Here is a 16248-nt window from a genome sequence, read left to right as displayed (position 1 = left end):
GATACCCAGGAGCTCTGTCATTTCCTTACACTGTGGCACACTTCAACAGCCCCTGAACTGAACTGATTACTCCTCTGTACAACACCTGTTGCAATGCCCTCCCCTTACCCCCCCAGAATCCTCAATCCAGAAACTTTGTGCCTTCCAGGGGAGCAATCCTGAAGCATCTGTCTGGGTTTGAACCTGTTTTCTCCCGAATGTGAATAAAGTTTTGCGGCAGCAGGGAAATGGCTCTCAGCACCCAGTAGGGGGGATTTATTTCATGGCCTGCTCTAGACTGACTCCAAGCCCCCTATAACACTAGGGAAACACAATGCCCCGTGTGGATGCTCTAGATTGTAAGATCTTTGGGGCAGGGACTGTCTTTTCATTCTGTGGTTGTACAGCGCCTGGCACAGTGGGGTCCTGGGTGCTGTGATTGTACACGTAATTTAAAATAGCCTGGAATAAATCTGCATTAGAAGCACCCTAATACTTGCAGAATAAAGTGACTTCTGGTCTGGAATTGAGCATCCACAGGAGCTTCTCCAGTCAGTTTCTCTGTATAGACAAGGAGGGATGATGGTCCAGTGGTTAAAGTATGGACCTAAGATGTGGGAGCCCTGGATTTAATTCCCTACTCTGTCCTCCTCTGACCGCTGGGCAAGTCACATGGTCTCTCCGTGCCTCGGTTCCCCCTCTGAACAACAGGGAAGACAGCACTGCCTCCCGGGGGTCTAGGATAAACCCATTAAAGAGTGTGACGTGTTTGAGTTCCAGTGATGATATAAGAAATAGGGGTTATTTCATTGCCAAGCTCGCCCCGTGCCCAGCCCTTCTTACGCAGCAGAAAGACGAAGGGGGAACATTTTGGCTAAGATTCCTGAGCACGGACCCAGCCTCGGTACATCTGTGTTCCGACTGCAATCCAACAGCCCTGAGCAATCTCTGTGGTAATAGGCAAAGGACCCTTCCGTGCTGTTTTTCTGAGCAGTCTGGTTGGTTTTTGACCGGAACAGGCACATCTCAGCAAATGGCGGTTTGTTTAAAGCCTTCCATGATCCAGAGGCTTGATTCTCACTTGCCCTCCTGCCCCTTTGCTGCTGCTGTTGCAAAGTAAAGGGACCATAACGCTGAGAGATCTCTCCTGGCAGAGGGCATCGCTTGAGCCGCTAACCCCTTGAAGCTCCTGACATAGGGGATGTGGTCAAGGTGGAGTGGGTATGGCCAGCATGAAAAACTAGCCAAACAGCTGTCCAGATTAGTTAGCGGGGCACTAGCCACGCCCCCTTGGCCCTGGCCACGCCCCTCAGGCCAAGGGCCACACTTGTGCTCCACATCACTGCACATTCTGCAGGGAAGCCCTGGTGGCTGTTCAGTGTGTAAGTCAGAGTAGCCTCAAGGCTGCTGTAAACTATGCGGGAAGGGGCAAAAATGGTGTAAACCCACCTCTGCCCCTGCCCTGATGCCAGTGGTGAATGGATCTCAGCCAGAGCAGGGAATCGGGGTCCCAGACTGCTGTCTAGCTCAGGGTTTCCAGGAATTGTGGGGTACGAAGGGCAGCTCCTCACTGAGCTGGTTCTGGGCCTTGCTCCAGCCAAATCCCAGAACAGCAGTGAGCAGGGAAATTGTTACTAAGACCATAAGAACGGCCAGACTAGGTCAGACCAACGGTCCATCTAGCCCAGTATCCTGTCTTCCGACAGTGGCCAGTGCCAGATGCTTCCAACCATCCTCTATTGCCCAGTTCCAGCATCTGGCAATCAGAGGTTTACGGACACCCAGAGCATCTTGGTCCCTGACTGTCTTGGTTAATAGCCATTGATGGACCTAACCTCCATGAACGGATCTAATTCATTTTTGAACCCAGGTATAGCTATGGCCTTTGCAACCTCGCCTGGCAACAAGTTCCATGGGTTGACTGTGTGTTGCATGACAAAATACTTCCTTTTGTTTGTTTTAAGCCTGATGCCTAATAATTTAATTGGGTGACCCCCTGATTCTTCTGTTATATGAAGGAATAAATAACACTTCCTTATTCCCTTTCTCCACACCATTCCAGATTTTAGAAACCTGTAATTTATCTCCCTTTAGCTGTCGTTTTTTTAAGCTGAACCGTCCCAGACTTTTTAATCTCTCCTCCCATGGAAGCTGCTCCACACCCCTAATCATTTTTGTTGCCCTTCTCTGCACCTTTTCCATTTCTAATACATCTTTTTTTGAGTTGGGGCGACCAGAACTGCACACATGATTCATGATGTGGGTGTACCATGGATTTATGTAGTGACATTAAGATAATTCTGCCTTACTATCTACCCCTTTCCTAAATGTTCCTACCAGTCTGTTCGCTTTTTTGACTGCCATTGCACGTTGATCAGATGTTTTCAGAGAACTCTCCACGATGACTCCAAGATCTCTTTCCTGAGTGGTCACAGCTAATTTAGATCCCATCATTTTATATGTACAGTTGGGATTCTGTTTTCCAACGTGCATTACTTTGCATTTATCAACACTGAATTTCATCTGCCGTTTTGTTGCCCAATCACCTAGTTTAGTGAGATCCTTTTGTAACTCTTTGCAGTCAGCTCTGGGTTTATAAAATTACTCGAGATAGTTATCATCTGCAAACTTTGCCACCTCACTATTTGCAGCTTTTCCCAGATCATTTATGAATACGTTGAACAGCACCGGCACCTGTACAGATCCCTGGGAAACATCGCTATTTACCTCTCTCCATTCTGAAAATGACCACTTATTCCTACCCTTTGTTTCCTATCTTCTAACCAGTTCATGGGAGCACTTTCCTTCTTATCCCATGAGCGCTTATTTTGCTTAAGAGCCTTTGATGAGGGACCTTGTCAAAGGCTTTCTGAAAGTCCAAGTACACTATATTCACTGGATCACTCTTGTCCACATATTTATTGATCCCCTCAAAGAATTCTAGTAGATTGGTGAGGCATGATTTCCATTTACAAAAGCCGTGTTAACTCTTCCCCAACAAATCGTGTTCATCTATGTGTCTGACAATTCTGTTCTTTACCTTAGTTTCAACCAATTTGCTGGTACTGACGTTAGTCTTACTGGCCTATAATTGCCAGGATCGCCTCTGGAGCCTTTTAAAAAAATTGGCATCACATTCCCTAGTCTCCAGTCATGTGGTCCGGAAGCTGATTTAAGTGGTAGGTGACATACTGCAGTTCTGCAGGGTCCCCCTTTATTATTTTAAAGTATTTATAATTGAACTTTTTTTGTATCTCAAAAGCATTTTTGGGGTCAGAACACGGAGGGCCTCACACCACACAATGAGACCCAGCACGTTGTGTTTGGAAATATGTTAGCTGGTCATGGCCAGTACAGGCGCATGTTAATGCTGTGCAATTTCATTCATAGAATATTGGGATTGAAAGGGACCTCAGGAGGTCAGCTAGTCCAACCCCCTGCTCAAAGCAGGACCAATCCCCAGACAGATTTTTATCCCAGTTCTCTAAATAGCCCCCTCAAGGATTGAACTCACAACTCTGGGTTTAGCAGGCCAATGCTCAAACCCCTGAGCTATGCCTCCCCTACAAGCTGCATAAATTGACAGCGGATCAGCCCTGGGGAACAGTTGTTTGGAACTACACAACAAAATGGCCCAAACCTCAAAAAACACCTCAGACAAATACTTCAAAGTTTGGCTACTTCAAAATAAAGTGCACATATAAAAATGAATCAAGGGCAGCAGCGAGTCAGCTGTCATGAACCACCTACAATACCAAAGCCCTGTGTCCATGCTCCAACCCTACAATAACAAGTTACTGCACAGGTGACTCTACCATAACAAAGCCCCATGTGCATCCTTGAACCCTACAGTAACAAAGCCCCATCAGCAGGCTCCAACCCTACAATAACAAAGCCCCATCGGCAGGCATCAACCCTACAATAACAAGCTACTGCACAGGTGACCCTATAATAACAAAGCCCCATGTGCATGCTCCAACCCTACAATAACAAAGCCCCATCGGCAGGCTCCAACCCTACCATAACAAAGCCCCATCGGCAGGCATCAACCCTACAATAACAAGCTACTGCACAGGTGACCCTATAATAACAAAGCCCCATGTGCATGCTCCAACCCTACAATAACAAAACCCCATCGGCAGGCTCCAACCCTACCATAACAAAGCCCCATCGGCAGGCATCAACCCTACAATAACAAGCTACTGCACAGGTGACCCTACAATAACAAAGGCCCAGGTGCATGCTCCAAAATAACAAGCTACTGCACAGGTGACCCTACAATAACAAAGGCCCAGGTGCATGCTCCAACCCTACAATAACAAAGCCCCATCGGCAGGCTCCAACCCTACAATAACAAAACCCCACGTGCATGCTCCAACCCTACCATAACAAGCCGCCCCGCACCCCCGAGTTACCTTGCAGGGGGTGGGGCTGGCCAGAGGGTGCCCCTCACCGCTCCCGGGGGGGGAGAGGCAGGAAGGGCGGGGCACGGGGGGGCGCTGGGCCGGGCTCTGCCCCACGCCCCGGGAGCCGGGGGAGGCCGGCCGGCCGGCAGGGACTACAAGCCCCGGCGTGCTGCGGGCTCGCGGGGCGTTTCCCTCGGCCGGTCGGGGGAAGGAGCCGTAGCTGGAGCCGCTGCGAGGCGGGGACTGGCTGAGCCGGTGGCGACCCAGCTCGCAGCGGAGCAGGTAGGCGGGGGGCTGGGCTCCGAGCTCCCGGCTCCAAGGGCAGCTAAATCCAGCAGCAAGGGGGTCCCCCCATGTCGGGGGGCCGGGGAGGGGGATAAAGCGGGGGGGGGGGGCTTCGCCTTGTGCTCAGCCTTCCCCTGATCCGGGGGGGCTGGGAGATTGGGGTGCATGGGGGTAAGAAAGGTTGGGGTGCATCGCGGGTCGGAGCCCAGGCGGACCCAGGGATGCACTGGGAAGAGTGGGGAGCTAGGGGGTGCACTGGGGGAGGGGAAAAGCCGGGGGGGGTGCAGGAAAGATCGGGGTGCCATGAGAGCAGGGGTGTATTGGGGAGCAAGATCTGGGAGCTAGGGACCCCCGGGAGGGGGTACATTGGGTGGAGCTGGACGTGGGGTGCAAAGTGCAATGGGGGTGTTGGGAACTGGGTCTGCAGCAGAGATGGGGTGTTTTGGGGTGTGGGGGTGCGGGGTGAGTGTCCCTCGGAAGCACAGTACAGAGTGGATCTCTGGGGAGCTGGTCTGAGAACCACCTTCCGGGGTGGGGAGGCCCGGCAGAGACCTTCCTGTGGAGAGAGGAGCCCCATCTTCTATATATAGCCTGACCCTGCAGGATTTAGCACCAGAATAAGCCAAGATTAGTCAGGCTGGCTACAGCTGCTGTGGCTGCTGCTTTCCCGGGGAGCCAGGGAAGGACACAGAGCTCTGAGGATGGTGCCATTTTGAGCAGTAACCATGAATTTCCAGGGAGCGGTTTATTGTACTGAGTGCTGACCATCTCCCCTCCTTAATCCCACCTGGATCAGACACCCACAGCCCCAGAGTCCCCCTGAGTCACATGGCCCATAATCCTGGACCGTCTCTTCCAGGCGTGGTCAGGTACAGTTTGTATCGGCCCTTGGTGCTCACTGGGTTCAGGGGTGACCTACCTGGGTTCTGCGCCTTCTCAGACCCGCAGGCCTGGGCGAAACACTGACACCCCCTCTGCATTTCATTAGTGTTGGTATTACAGAAGCACCTAGGTCGGGACCTTGCACAGAGCCCCAGCCGTGACCAGGGCCCGCCCCGCATCGTGCCGGGCGGTACACGGGCCCCCGTCATGCCAGATCCTGCACAGACATATAGTGAGAGACAGTCCCAGCCCTGAAGATTTTACAGTATGCACAGAGGAAGGCTGGGTATAAGGAATTATTATTGTACCCAGTTTGCAGGCAGGGAAACTGAGGCATGGGTATGTCATAACTTGCCTCAGGTCTGCATGTGGCAAAGGTGGAAACTGAGCCCAGTTCTCCTTTGTCTGCCTGTCACTTTAGATTCTTTGGGGCAGGGACCGTCTCTTACTCTGTGCAGCGACCAGTGCGTGACAGGAGACTCCAGTCTCAGCTCTGGCTTGTAGGTGCCCCATAGTCCAAAATTACAGTCTTAGAAGTGACAGGTTTCAGAGTGGCAGCCGTGTTAGTCTGTATCAGCAAAAAAGAACGAGGAGTCCTTGTGGCAGCTTAGAGACTAACAAATTTATTTGAGCATAAGCTTTCGTGGGCTAAAACCCACTTCATCGGATGCATGCAGTGGAAAATACAGAAGGCAGATATATATACCCAGACGACATGAAAAAATGGATGTCGCCTTACTAACTATAATGAGAGTAACCAATTAAGGTGAGCTATTATCAGCAGGACACTTCAACCTCCCTGGTCACTCAATTACAGACCTCAAAGTCGCGATACTCCAACGAAAAAACGGCAAAAACAGACTCCAACGAGAAACTGCAGAATTGGAATTAATTTGCAAACTGGACACCATTAAATTAGGCTTGAATAAGGACTGGGAGTGGATGAGTCATTACACAAAGTAAAAACTATCTCCCCATGCTAAATTTTTCCCCTGCTGTTACTCACACCTTCTTGTCAACTGTTGGAAATGGACCATCCCAATTATCACTACAAAAGGTTGTTTTTTTCCTCTCCTACTGATAATAGCCCACCTTAATTGATTACTCTCATTATAGTTAGTATGGCAACACTGTGTGTGTGTGTGTGTGTGTGTGTGTCTGTCTGTCTGTCTGTCTTCCTACCTACTGTATTTTCCACTGCATGCATCTGATGAAGTGGGTTTTAGCCCACGAAAGCTTATGCTCAAATAAATGTGTTAGTCTCTACGGTGCCACAAGGACTCCTGGTCCTAGAAGTGTTGCATTTAAAGGGCCTCTCATCCTATGAGCGACTGGACTTGTTTTGTGTATATCGCACCTGCTCAGGAGTTGGCTGTGAACTTCTGGCTCCCTTTTTAAAGAGCTTTTATCGCCTCGGTCAATAGAAAAGTAGGTTATAACAGAGCGTAACTGAACAGGAATAAACCGGGAGAAGGAGCTCCTCCTCGCAGGCCCGACCCCCTCGGTAATCGTCCCGTGGCCCCTTTGCCAGCTCTCTGTACCCGCCTGCCCGTGCTGCCCAACTGTGGTGGAATTCTCAGCCGGGTGAGATCAGCAGGATGAGTCTTTTGTCCCCAAAGAAATCAAAGCTTAGAGGAATAATAGCCCAGTTTCTGCCCTTTGATTGGTTATAACTCCCCACCCAGCTCTGCGGCCGGCCTGAGAGCAGCCTTGCTGAGTCTGAACTGGGTCAGGGGAGAGATCCAAGGTGAGGATCCAGCATGGTGAACTGAGTTGCCATGGGGAGCTGGTGCCCGTTAATTATTAATTGCCGACTGCCTTGGCACGGGGCCCTGCTGTTGTGTCTGGCCTGTCAAACGCATCCGCAGATGAAAGCTGACGTTGGCCAGCTTGTCGGGTTATTAGGGGTGTTGTGGAATCCCGTAGAGACCTCAGCTGTGATCAGGGCGGGGGGGGGGGGGGGTCGTGCCGGGCGAGAGCCAGTCCCATGCTCCAAAGAGCTCACAGCCGAAATAGACCAAGGAAAGGAGGGGGGAAAGAGGGACAGAGCCGCAGTGCCTTGCCCAAGGTCGCCCAGAGGCCGAACCGGGAAACAGAACCACTGCCCTCGTCCGCCCCCCGTGCTCCGGGCAGAGCTGGGTCACCCGCAAGCCCTGATTCTCCCCCGCTGCCCCGTTCCCAAGCGTGCTGACACGGCCGTGCCGGAGCCCTGGGGTGTAGACGCCGCATCCAGCGGCAGCAGCGGGTTTCTGGCAGCATGAGAACACCCCCTCCCCGGGCGACGGGAGCGTCCCATCTAGCTGCGTCTACACCAGGGGTTTGGGTGGTTAGTTACGGCGCTCGGGGGTTGGGCTCTTCACTCCCCTGAGCTGACGGGCGGAGCCGGGCCCAGCCCCGGCTGCGGGAATAAGAGGCTGAGACGGTTCCACAATAGAACAACATGTTCTCCCGCGGGAGGGGGATGGGCTGAGGCTGGCGCCGCTTCACCTGGTGGAAATCCTCTCCTAGGAAGAGACCGAGATCAGAGGCTGGCGGGGGTGTGTGTGTGTGTGTGTGTGTGTGTGTGTGTGTGTGTGTGTGTGTGTGTCACGTAGAGGGCAGCCAGATCAGTGAAGGGGGAGATGGGACTGGCACAACTGAGTAGATCAGTGGCCTGATGCCTAACACCCCCAGCCCCCACTCTGCCCACTAAGCCCCACTCTTCCCCACAGAGCTGGGGATAGAACCCAGGAGTCTTGATTCCCAACACTGCCCTCCCCTCTGATCACTAGGCTCTGCTCCCTTCCCAGAGCTGCAGCTAGAACCCAGGAGTCCTGACTCCCAATTCTCCCCCGTCCCCAACCACTAGGCTCTGCTCCCTTTCCAGAGCAGCAGCTAGAACCCAGGGGTCCTGAGTTGCAACCGTCATACTCTAACCACTAGACACCACTCCCCCCACCCTCTTTGAACCTGACTTCTCTTGCCTGTACAGACAGACAGACACAGGGATGTCCTGCAGGAACGTGCTGCTGACTGGCTGCTCCTCTGGGATCGGGCTGGCTCTGGCCGTCCGGCTGGCTAAAGATGAGCTGAAGAGATTCCGAGGTGAGAGGGTCGGGCTGGGGATTATAAAGAGTTGGAGAAGAGGAGGAACATGCCGCATAGGGCAGAGAAATGATAACGATCTTACAACTTCTATGGCCTTTTGTCCCCAGGAGCTTTATAGCCCTATGTACCGAATCACTTCTCCCACCACTGAGATGCAGCCACCTCTGGGGTGGGATGTGGCCACTGTTAATACAGAGATCATTCGGCCAGTGCTGAAATGCAGCCACCTTTGGGGTGGGATGGGGCATGGGAACAGTTTATGCAGGGTTTTCTCACCTGCTGCTGAGATGCAGCTGCCTCTGGGGTGGGGCACATCAGCTGTTAATGCAGAGATTGCTCAGCTACTGCAGAGATGCAGCCATCTCTGGAGTATGGTTTGGCTGGTGTGTAACAGCTGTACAGCCGCGCTGCATGGAAGTTTAGGACAAGATGCGCAGAGTGCTTTGTTCAGTCGAAGCTGCAGTGAGAGTCTAGGGAGGCAGAGTGTAACTAGCGAACGGGTGGGGCAGGAAGGGGCATTCAGCATCCTTGATCGTGTGAAATCTCTAATGGGGCAGGACCCCGACCAGGTAAATGGCACTGTTCTGCCTCACAGCACCCACTGGTGCCACGCTGGCATAGCCTGCAAGGGGAGAGCACCCCCTACTGAGCCCTCACCCTGGTTCTGCAGCACAGTTTCCCCTAGTGCATCAGAGTCTGTGCAGACAGAGCCCCACCCCAGTGCTCCCTACTGAGCCCCTCACCCTGCAGCACCCATCTTAGCCCTGGGAGTCTCCCATCCAAGCACCAACCAGGCCTGAGCTTGCTTAGCACAGGAGTGGGGCCCTGAGCTTCCTGGCTGGTTTGAACCTCCCCCCCGCCCCCTCCATCTCTCTGCCTAGTCATCGCCACCATGAGGAACCTGGACAAGCGGGAGGCCTTGGAGAAGCAGGCGGGGCCGGCACTGGACAAGACCCTGGAAATCCGCCAGATGGACGTGACCAGCGAGGAATCCATCCGGCGCTGCGTGGAGGGCATTCCCCAGCGGAGAGTGGACGTGCTGGGTAGGAGAGCCGGCCCGGCCTCTCGGGGCTGCGTGGGCCGCCTTCCTTGGAACGCATCTGGTGGGGGGAGGTTGGGGGACCGCTGCGCTCTTCCCTTACCCCCTCGCCCCACAGACGCACCGTGGGAGTGGGGGCTGGAGCAGCTGGGGGTTCCTCCAGAGGAGAGAGTCTAAGGAATGTCTTGTCTTGGGTACCTTAGACCCCGCCCACTTAAGCCCCGCCCCTTTAGGCCCCACCCACTTAGACTCCACCCATTTTCTAGCCTGTAATTTACACAGCCCCTTACAGGTAGCTTCTGCATATGCCCCCAAGTCTCTACTCCCCTCTGCCCCCGACTCCTGGGTGCGTCAGTGGCACGTCCTGAGCTCACACACGTGTTGGTAAAGGGGTGTGGGGGCTCAGAGGGGAGGCTGGCGTAAATGGAGGAGCTGGGTGGCTTCACTCTGCCCATTTGCCCCCACTAAAAATCCAGCCACAAGTGCGAGGGCAGGTGCTGGCTCTTTGGCGCTAAGGTTGCTGTGTGGGGCAGGGGGCAGCTGACACAGGCTCTCACGCACACGTGCCTGACTGGCCTTGCCAGGTGGTGACCCAGCGGAGGGTTCGGCTGAACAGGGAAGGGGTCGCTCCGTAAAGCGGGGATCTCGATGTGTTCCCCGGCAGAGCTGAGCCCCTGCTTGGAGAGCGAAGGAAACGCCATATGGGATCAGACCCACGGGCCCATCTAGCCAGGTATCCTCCATGACCTTGGATGGGCCCATCTAGGGGTCGCCCCACCTGCAGGAAAGGATCCGGAGCCCCACGGGTGGGGCCAGCCAGAGAGCTGGATGGGCCATTTGTGCCTCTGCCTTCGGTGATCGGAGCTGGGGGGAAAAGGGGATCCTGGCTCCCCCCCGTCTCAGTGGGGCTCCCCACTCCCAGTCTGCACTCACCCCCCCAGTGGAGGGGGGAGCTGCAGCAGCTGCCATACCCTGGGGGGGGGTTCCTGGGGCTCACGCGCCCCCCCCCCTCCGTTGCAGTGAACAACGCGGGGCTGGGCATGATCGGGCCGGTGGAGAGCCAGAGCGTCGCTGCCATGAAGGGTCTCTTTGACACCAACTTCTTCGGGCTGGTGCGGCTGGTGCGCGAAATCTTCCCCGACATGAAGCGCCGGCGCCGGGGCCACATCGTGGTGATGAGCAGCGTGCTGGGGCTGCAAGGTGAGACCGGGGGGCTGTGGCCCCTGGGGACCGGCTGCCCCTTGCTGATTTGGGGGGGGGGGTGTGCGGGGGGAGGGGTCCAGGCTCCTGTTGATGGGCCCTTGCTGTGTGGAAACCACCCAGAGCCCCGGCCTGCCTCCTATGGGACACTGACCTCCCCCCTTTTCCCTGCTGGGACCCTTCACTGAGTCCTGGGCTCCCCACCCCGCATGGGACCCTGCCTCCCTACTCTCCTGCTGGAACCCTGAGCTCTCCCACCCCCCATGAGACACCGACCCCAGTGTGCTGGGTTCTGTATGGTATTTATTAGGTGTATTACGGTAGCCCCTAGGTGCCCCAGCCATGGCCCAGGGCCCCGCTGTGCTAGGTGCTGTACAAACGCAGAGCAAGAAGCTGGTCTCTGCCCCAAGACATGAGACAGACAGGGGAGCCCCAGGAGCTGGTGGGACAATTCTGGTCAGTACCACAGGCAGGTGTCTCCGCTCCCCGGTGGCCGACCCCTCGACAAGTTCTGGGCAGGCCCTCCCAGCAGAGCAGAGCCTCACCCTTGTCCAGCCCAGCTTCCTCCCCTCCCGCTGCTTCACCCCGGGGGACTGAATCTCTCTCCCCTCTGCTCCTCAGGCCTCATCTTCAACGACATCTACTCCGCCTCCAAGTTCGCTGTGGAGGGTTTCTGTGAGAGCTTGGCCCTGCAGGCGCTAAAGTTTGGTGTGAAGTAAGTCCCGGGGGCAGGGCTGTGTAGGGGAGATGAACCCCAGTGCTGCAGGGGGGCAATGGACATTCCCAGCCGCCCCCCGTCTGAAGCTCGGAGGGGTTGCAGGCAGGTGGCTACAGGGAGCGGATGGGAGGTGCCTGGTCGATCTGTTGATCCATTACAATGACTGGGCAGCCCCCACCGCTGCTGACTTTGCTGATGCTCAGATAAGAGGGATGGACCCACCGAGGCTGTGAGGAGTGGGGTCCAGAGGGCCTCTCCCTCCCCTCCGCCCCATGGGCATCCTAGCACTGTTGGCTTAGTGCATCGCGTGTGCACGGAAGGGGAGGTAGCAATCGCAGTGCTGGGACCTTAGGTGCAGGTGTAAGGATATTGGATTGTATGGCCCAGCCATCTGAGACGGCAATGCAGGGAGGTGGGACCCCAGAGTTGGTGGGAGGAAGGGATGGAGGTAGGCGGGTGGCAGGAGGGAGGGAGGGAGGGCTGGAAGGAGGAATGGATGGAGCAGTGGGTAGATAAAAGGAGGAAAAAGGGGGGGGGGTGGAAGGAGGGAGCAGGTAGAGGGAGGAAGGGCTGGAAGGAGGAATGGATGGGTGGACCAGTGGGTGGATGAAAGGTGGAAGGAGGGAGGGGTGGGTGGTCTGATATGGGAGGGGCAGCAGGTGGGGTGCTGGACTAGAAGGCCCACTGGTCTAAGGAGGTGGCGCATCAAGCTGTGCGACCCGGCGCTTTGTCCCTGCGTGGCACCTCCTGTCTGCGTGTGCCCTAACGAGTCTGGAGCCCGGCCCTGGCTGGCTACATGAGCTGTGATGTGTTACTGTCTCCTGCTCCTCCCCAGCATCAGCCTGATCGAACCCGGACCGGTGGTGACCGAGTTCGAAAGGAAACTCTACGAAGAAGCCGCCAGCATGGACCTGTCTGCCGTTGACCAGGAGACACTGGATATATTCCAAGGCTTCTACATGGCCTATTCCAAGGACGTCTTCACGGTGTTGGGGCAGTCGCCGGACGAGGTGGCTGAGGTAGGGAGCCATCTCCCCACCCTCCTGCACTCACACTGACCCACTACCCCCTTCCTAGCCCTATAGCGCTTGGCTGTAACCACGCTGACACTGGGGACCTAGGGAGGATGGGTGTGTAGTTAGATCCTAGGGGCCTGCTTGCCAGAGGTTCTAAGCACCCGTAAATCTAGTGGTGGCACCTGGAGCAGCCGGGGCTGCTAACATCACCTCTGGGCTCAACCTTGAGACGCTGCTCGGCCTCTGACCTAGTCATCTGCCTCGTGGGGTGGGGTGTGGGTCTGTGTACGGGCAGGGCGACAGCAGTGAAGCAAGTATGTTAGTGCTCAGCGCTTCGAGATCCATAGATAAAAAGCATTTTTGTTGAGCTGGGCACAGCTATCCCTGTTTTACAGAGGGAGGAAACTGAGGCATTGAAAAGGGAAGGGACTTGCAGAGTGGGGATTGAACCCAGGAGTCCTGGCTCCCAGCCCCCCCTGCTCTAACCACTCTCCTCTCCTCCCCTCCCCTCCCTGAGCTGGGAACAGAACCCAGGAGTCCTGGCTCCCAGCCGCCCCCCCATCACCTAGGCAGTGCCGTAATACACCTAATAAATAACATACAGTGGCCAATGTAGTGGGGCTTGAGCCATGGCTGGGGCTCGTAGGCACTACCAATACCAACAATAAGTGTTAGTCAGAGTGATGCTGATTTACACCAGTTTGTGATCTGGCCCATTGAGTCCAATGGAGCCGTGATTATTTATATTATCGCCGTGCCTAGGAGCCCCAGTTGTGGCCCAGGACCCCATTGTGTTAGGTGCTGCATATTATTTATTAGGTGTATTACGGTAGCGCCTAGGCGTCCCCGTCATGGCCCAGGACCCCATTGTGTTAGGTGCTGTATGTTATTAGGTGTATTACGGTAGTGCCCAGGAGTCCCCATCATGGCCCAGCACCCCATTGTGTTAGGTGCTGTATGTTATTAGGTGTATTACGGTAGTGCCCAGGAGTCCCCGTCATGGCCCAGCACCCCATTGTGTTAGGTGCTGTATGTTATTAGGTATATTACGGTAGTGCCCAGGAGTCCCTGTCATGGCCCAGCACCCCATTGTGTTAGGTGCTGTATGTTATTAGGTGTATTACGGTAGTGCCCAGGAGTCCCCATCATGGCCCAGCACCCCACTGTGTTAGGTGCTGTACATTAAATGCCAGGTGGGGATGTGGCTTATTGACCCCAATGGAGCTGTGCCCGATTTCACACCAACTGGGGATCTGCCCCGGTACGGGTTAAGCCTAGGATGTGTTGGTCGAGTGTCTAACAGGCAGGCCTGTCCTCCGCTCTCCCCAGCACACGGCCAAGGTGATCATGGCGGAGAAGCCGCCTTTTCGCTACCAGACCAACAGCCTCTACACGCCCATGACCACCCTGAAACACGCCGACCCCACCGGGAACCTGCCTCTGAACGCCTTCCACCAGATGATCTTCCAGCACGACCGGCTCTTCAAAGCCAGCCTCAGCCTCCTCAAGATGCTGCAGTGGAGGAAGAGGAGGGACGTGTCCTATAACAAGTCTCCTTGAGACAAAAGCATCAATCCCCTTCCTCCTCCTCCCTGGACAACACAGGCAGCTCCAGCTATAGATCCCCCCACCCTGCCCTCGCCCCGCTCCCATGCTCTGTAGCACGACCCTAGTTTCCAGTGTGGACAGCCACTGTAAAAGCACAAAACCTTGGACCGAGCGGGAGGTGCCAGCGCAGTGGGTGATGTGGGGAGCGGGGAGGAGGCAGTGTGTTTAGGAGCATGGATCTACGAGGGGACTAGCAACACCCCAGTCTTTGCCGTCTTTTTAACCAGCTGATTCTTTTGTATCTTTTTTTTAAGTATATTTGGGGTTTTAAAAGGATTTTTTTTTTAAAGAACTTTCAAAAAGTAGAGGTTTAAGGCCCTGCTGTAGTGTAGGCCCCAGGAGTCCTGACTCCCACTCCCCTCCCAGAGCTGGGGCTAGAACCCAGGAGTCCCAACCTCTCCCAGGACTGGATAGGACCTGGAGTCTTGACCTCTCCCAGAGCTGGGGATTGAACTCAGGAGTCTGGAGGCCTGGCCCAATGCTCTAACCACTAAGCACCACTCCCCTCCCACAGCTGGGGCTAGATCCCTGGATATATTGAGTTGTCTCCCTGCCCAAGACCCACCTGTGGGAGTGGGCCCGGCTGTGCTTCCACCGGGGGAGGGATAGACACCCTGCATGAGGCAGCAGCCCAGCTGGTGTGTGCCAGGGCTTATGGCCCTGGCGAAGGGAGCCTCGGGGCATCAGACTGTGTCCCCCTGACACAATCGGGGAGGCCTGCAGGAAGATGGTGGGGATGGCTCATCCAGGGAGGGAATGACTACCGTACTTGCTGGAGTTAGGGGCAGCGTGTTTGCCAGCAGGCTACTAATGCAACCAGACTTGGAAGATGCTCAACTAGGGTTTGATGCAGCTCATGGCCCCGGGTTCAAGTGGGTTTAGTAGCGGGGCGAGAGGCAGTTTAGCTGGCACCTCTTTGGCACATTCCAGGAGGCGGCAACAGCTCCCAGGAGGGGGTGAGCATTTAGTCTGCAGCATTTTCCTCCGGGTGCTGCACCCTCTTAAGGCCCGTTTTCTGATCTCCCCCTCTCCTCAATCTCCCCCTCGGGGGGCACCTGACCCCCCTGCCCAGCACTGGGAACATGTGCCTGTGTTGTAGTGTGTGCAATGACTCACTCCCCCAGCAGCTGTTCAGGGCCAGGCCAGCCCATCTGACCAACCTGTGGGGGTGCAGGAGTCCCTCTCTCAATAAACAAAGGTGCCCGAGCATGGTGACTGGAGTCAGTTTTTAAGTCCTGGGAACTTTCCCACAGCAGCCGCCTGCCCGGCAGGAGGCAGGGTCCTGGGAAATCTCACATCTCAGTCCATGGAGGGAAGGGCAGAGGCAGGACAGCTGGGGGGAGGCTACATCTGCCTTCAGGAGTCATTGACCTACAGCTGCCCCCTAAGTTATCCCCTCCCCCCATCAATGGTACTGACAGCCCCCCTTGCAGTAGTAGTTGAGCCCCTCACACATGCAAGTGTATTTATTCTCCCCACCCTTTGGGGCCACAGGGTAGGGCTGTTCTCCCCCTTTCATATACAGGCTAAAGTGAGGTGCCTATGGCCATGCAGGAAGGCTGTGGCAGAGGCAGGATCGTGGCAGCTGTGCCTGAACCCCCTGTGATATCATGATAGCCTAGAGAAGCCCTCTTGTGCTTAGGGCTCTACCCCCCCTCTTCCCCCAAAGACAGCACAATCCCTCCCCCCAGCTGCCACCCTCCAACCCAACCCTTGAACCTGCCTCCTTTCCTGGAGTGACGGCCTGGAAGCCAGCAACTCATGCTTAGCTGGTGAAATTGACACTGCCAGCTGGGAACCTCGTGGAAGCTCCCTGGCCTAGGGCAGCAGGGGGGAGCCTCAGGGCCACAACCCGCACTGGGGGCTGCGCTGTTGTGACCTTGTAGATCCTGGAGGGTTACGTATAATCAATTGCTTCCATGGCACCCCACAGCCACCTTCCTGTGGTGCAGCACCACCGCAGGCAGGGAAGCCTATTGCAGCCATGCAAGCATCACCCGGGGCTACCCTAAGTCCGTTAAATAGCTG

The 16248-nt window shown here is 55.5% G+C and overlaps 1 protein-coding gene across 1 annotated transcript; it reads left to right on the top strand.

Annotated features, from left to right (window-relative positions):
* Positions 1-4517: 4517 nt before the first annotated feature.
* LOC120391406 (retinol dehydrogenase 8-like) lies at positions 4518-16042 on the top strand. The gene is made up of 7 exons (XM_039515068.1): positions 4518-4667; positions 8524-8636; positions 9521-9682; positions 10699-10878; positions 11500-11593; positions 12432-12615; positions 13942-16042. The coding sequence occupies exons 2-7, from the start codon at positions 8540-8542 to the stop codon at positions 14170-14172; spliced, it is 948 nt and encodes a 315-aa protein (XP_039371002.1). The 5' UTR covers positions 4518-4667; positions 8524-8539; the 3' UTR covers positions 14173-16042.
* The last annotated feature ends 206 nt before the right edge of the window (positions 16043-16248 follow it).

Source organism: Mauremys reevesii, linkage group 25 (genome assembly GCF_016161935.1).
Source record: "Mauremys reevesii isolate NIE-2019 linkage group 25, ASM1616193v1, whole genome shotgun sequence".
Taxonomy (NCBI): Eukaryota; Metazoa; Chordata; order Testudines; family Geoemydidae; genus Mauremys; species Mauremys reevesii.
Note: the sequence above shows the minus strand (reverse complement) of the source record. Positions and strands in the feature narration are given on the sequence as shown.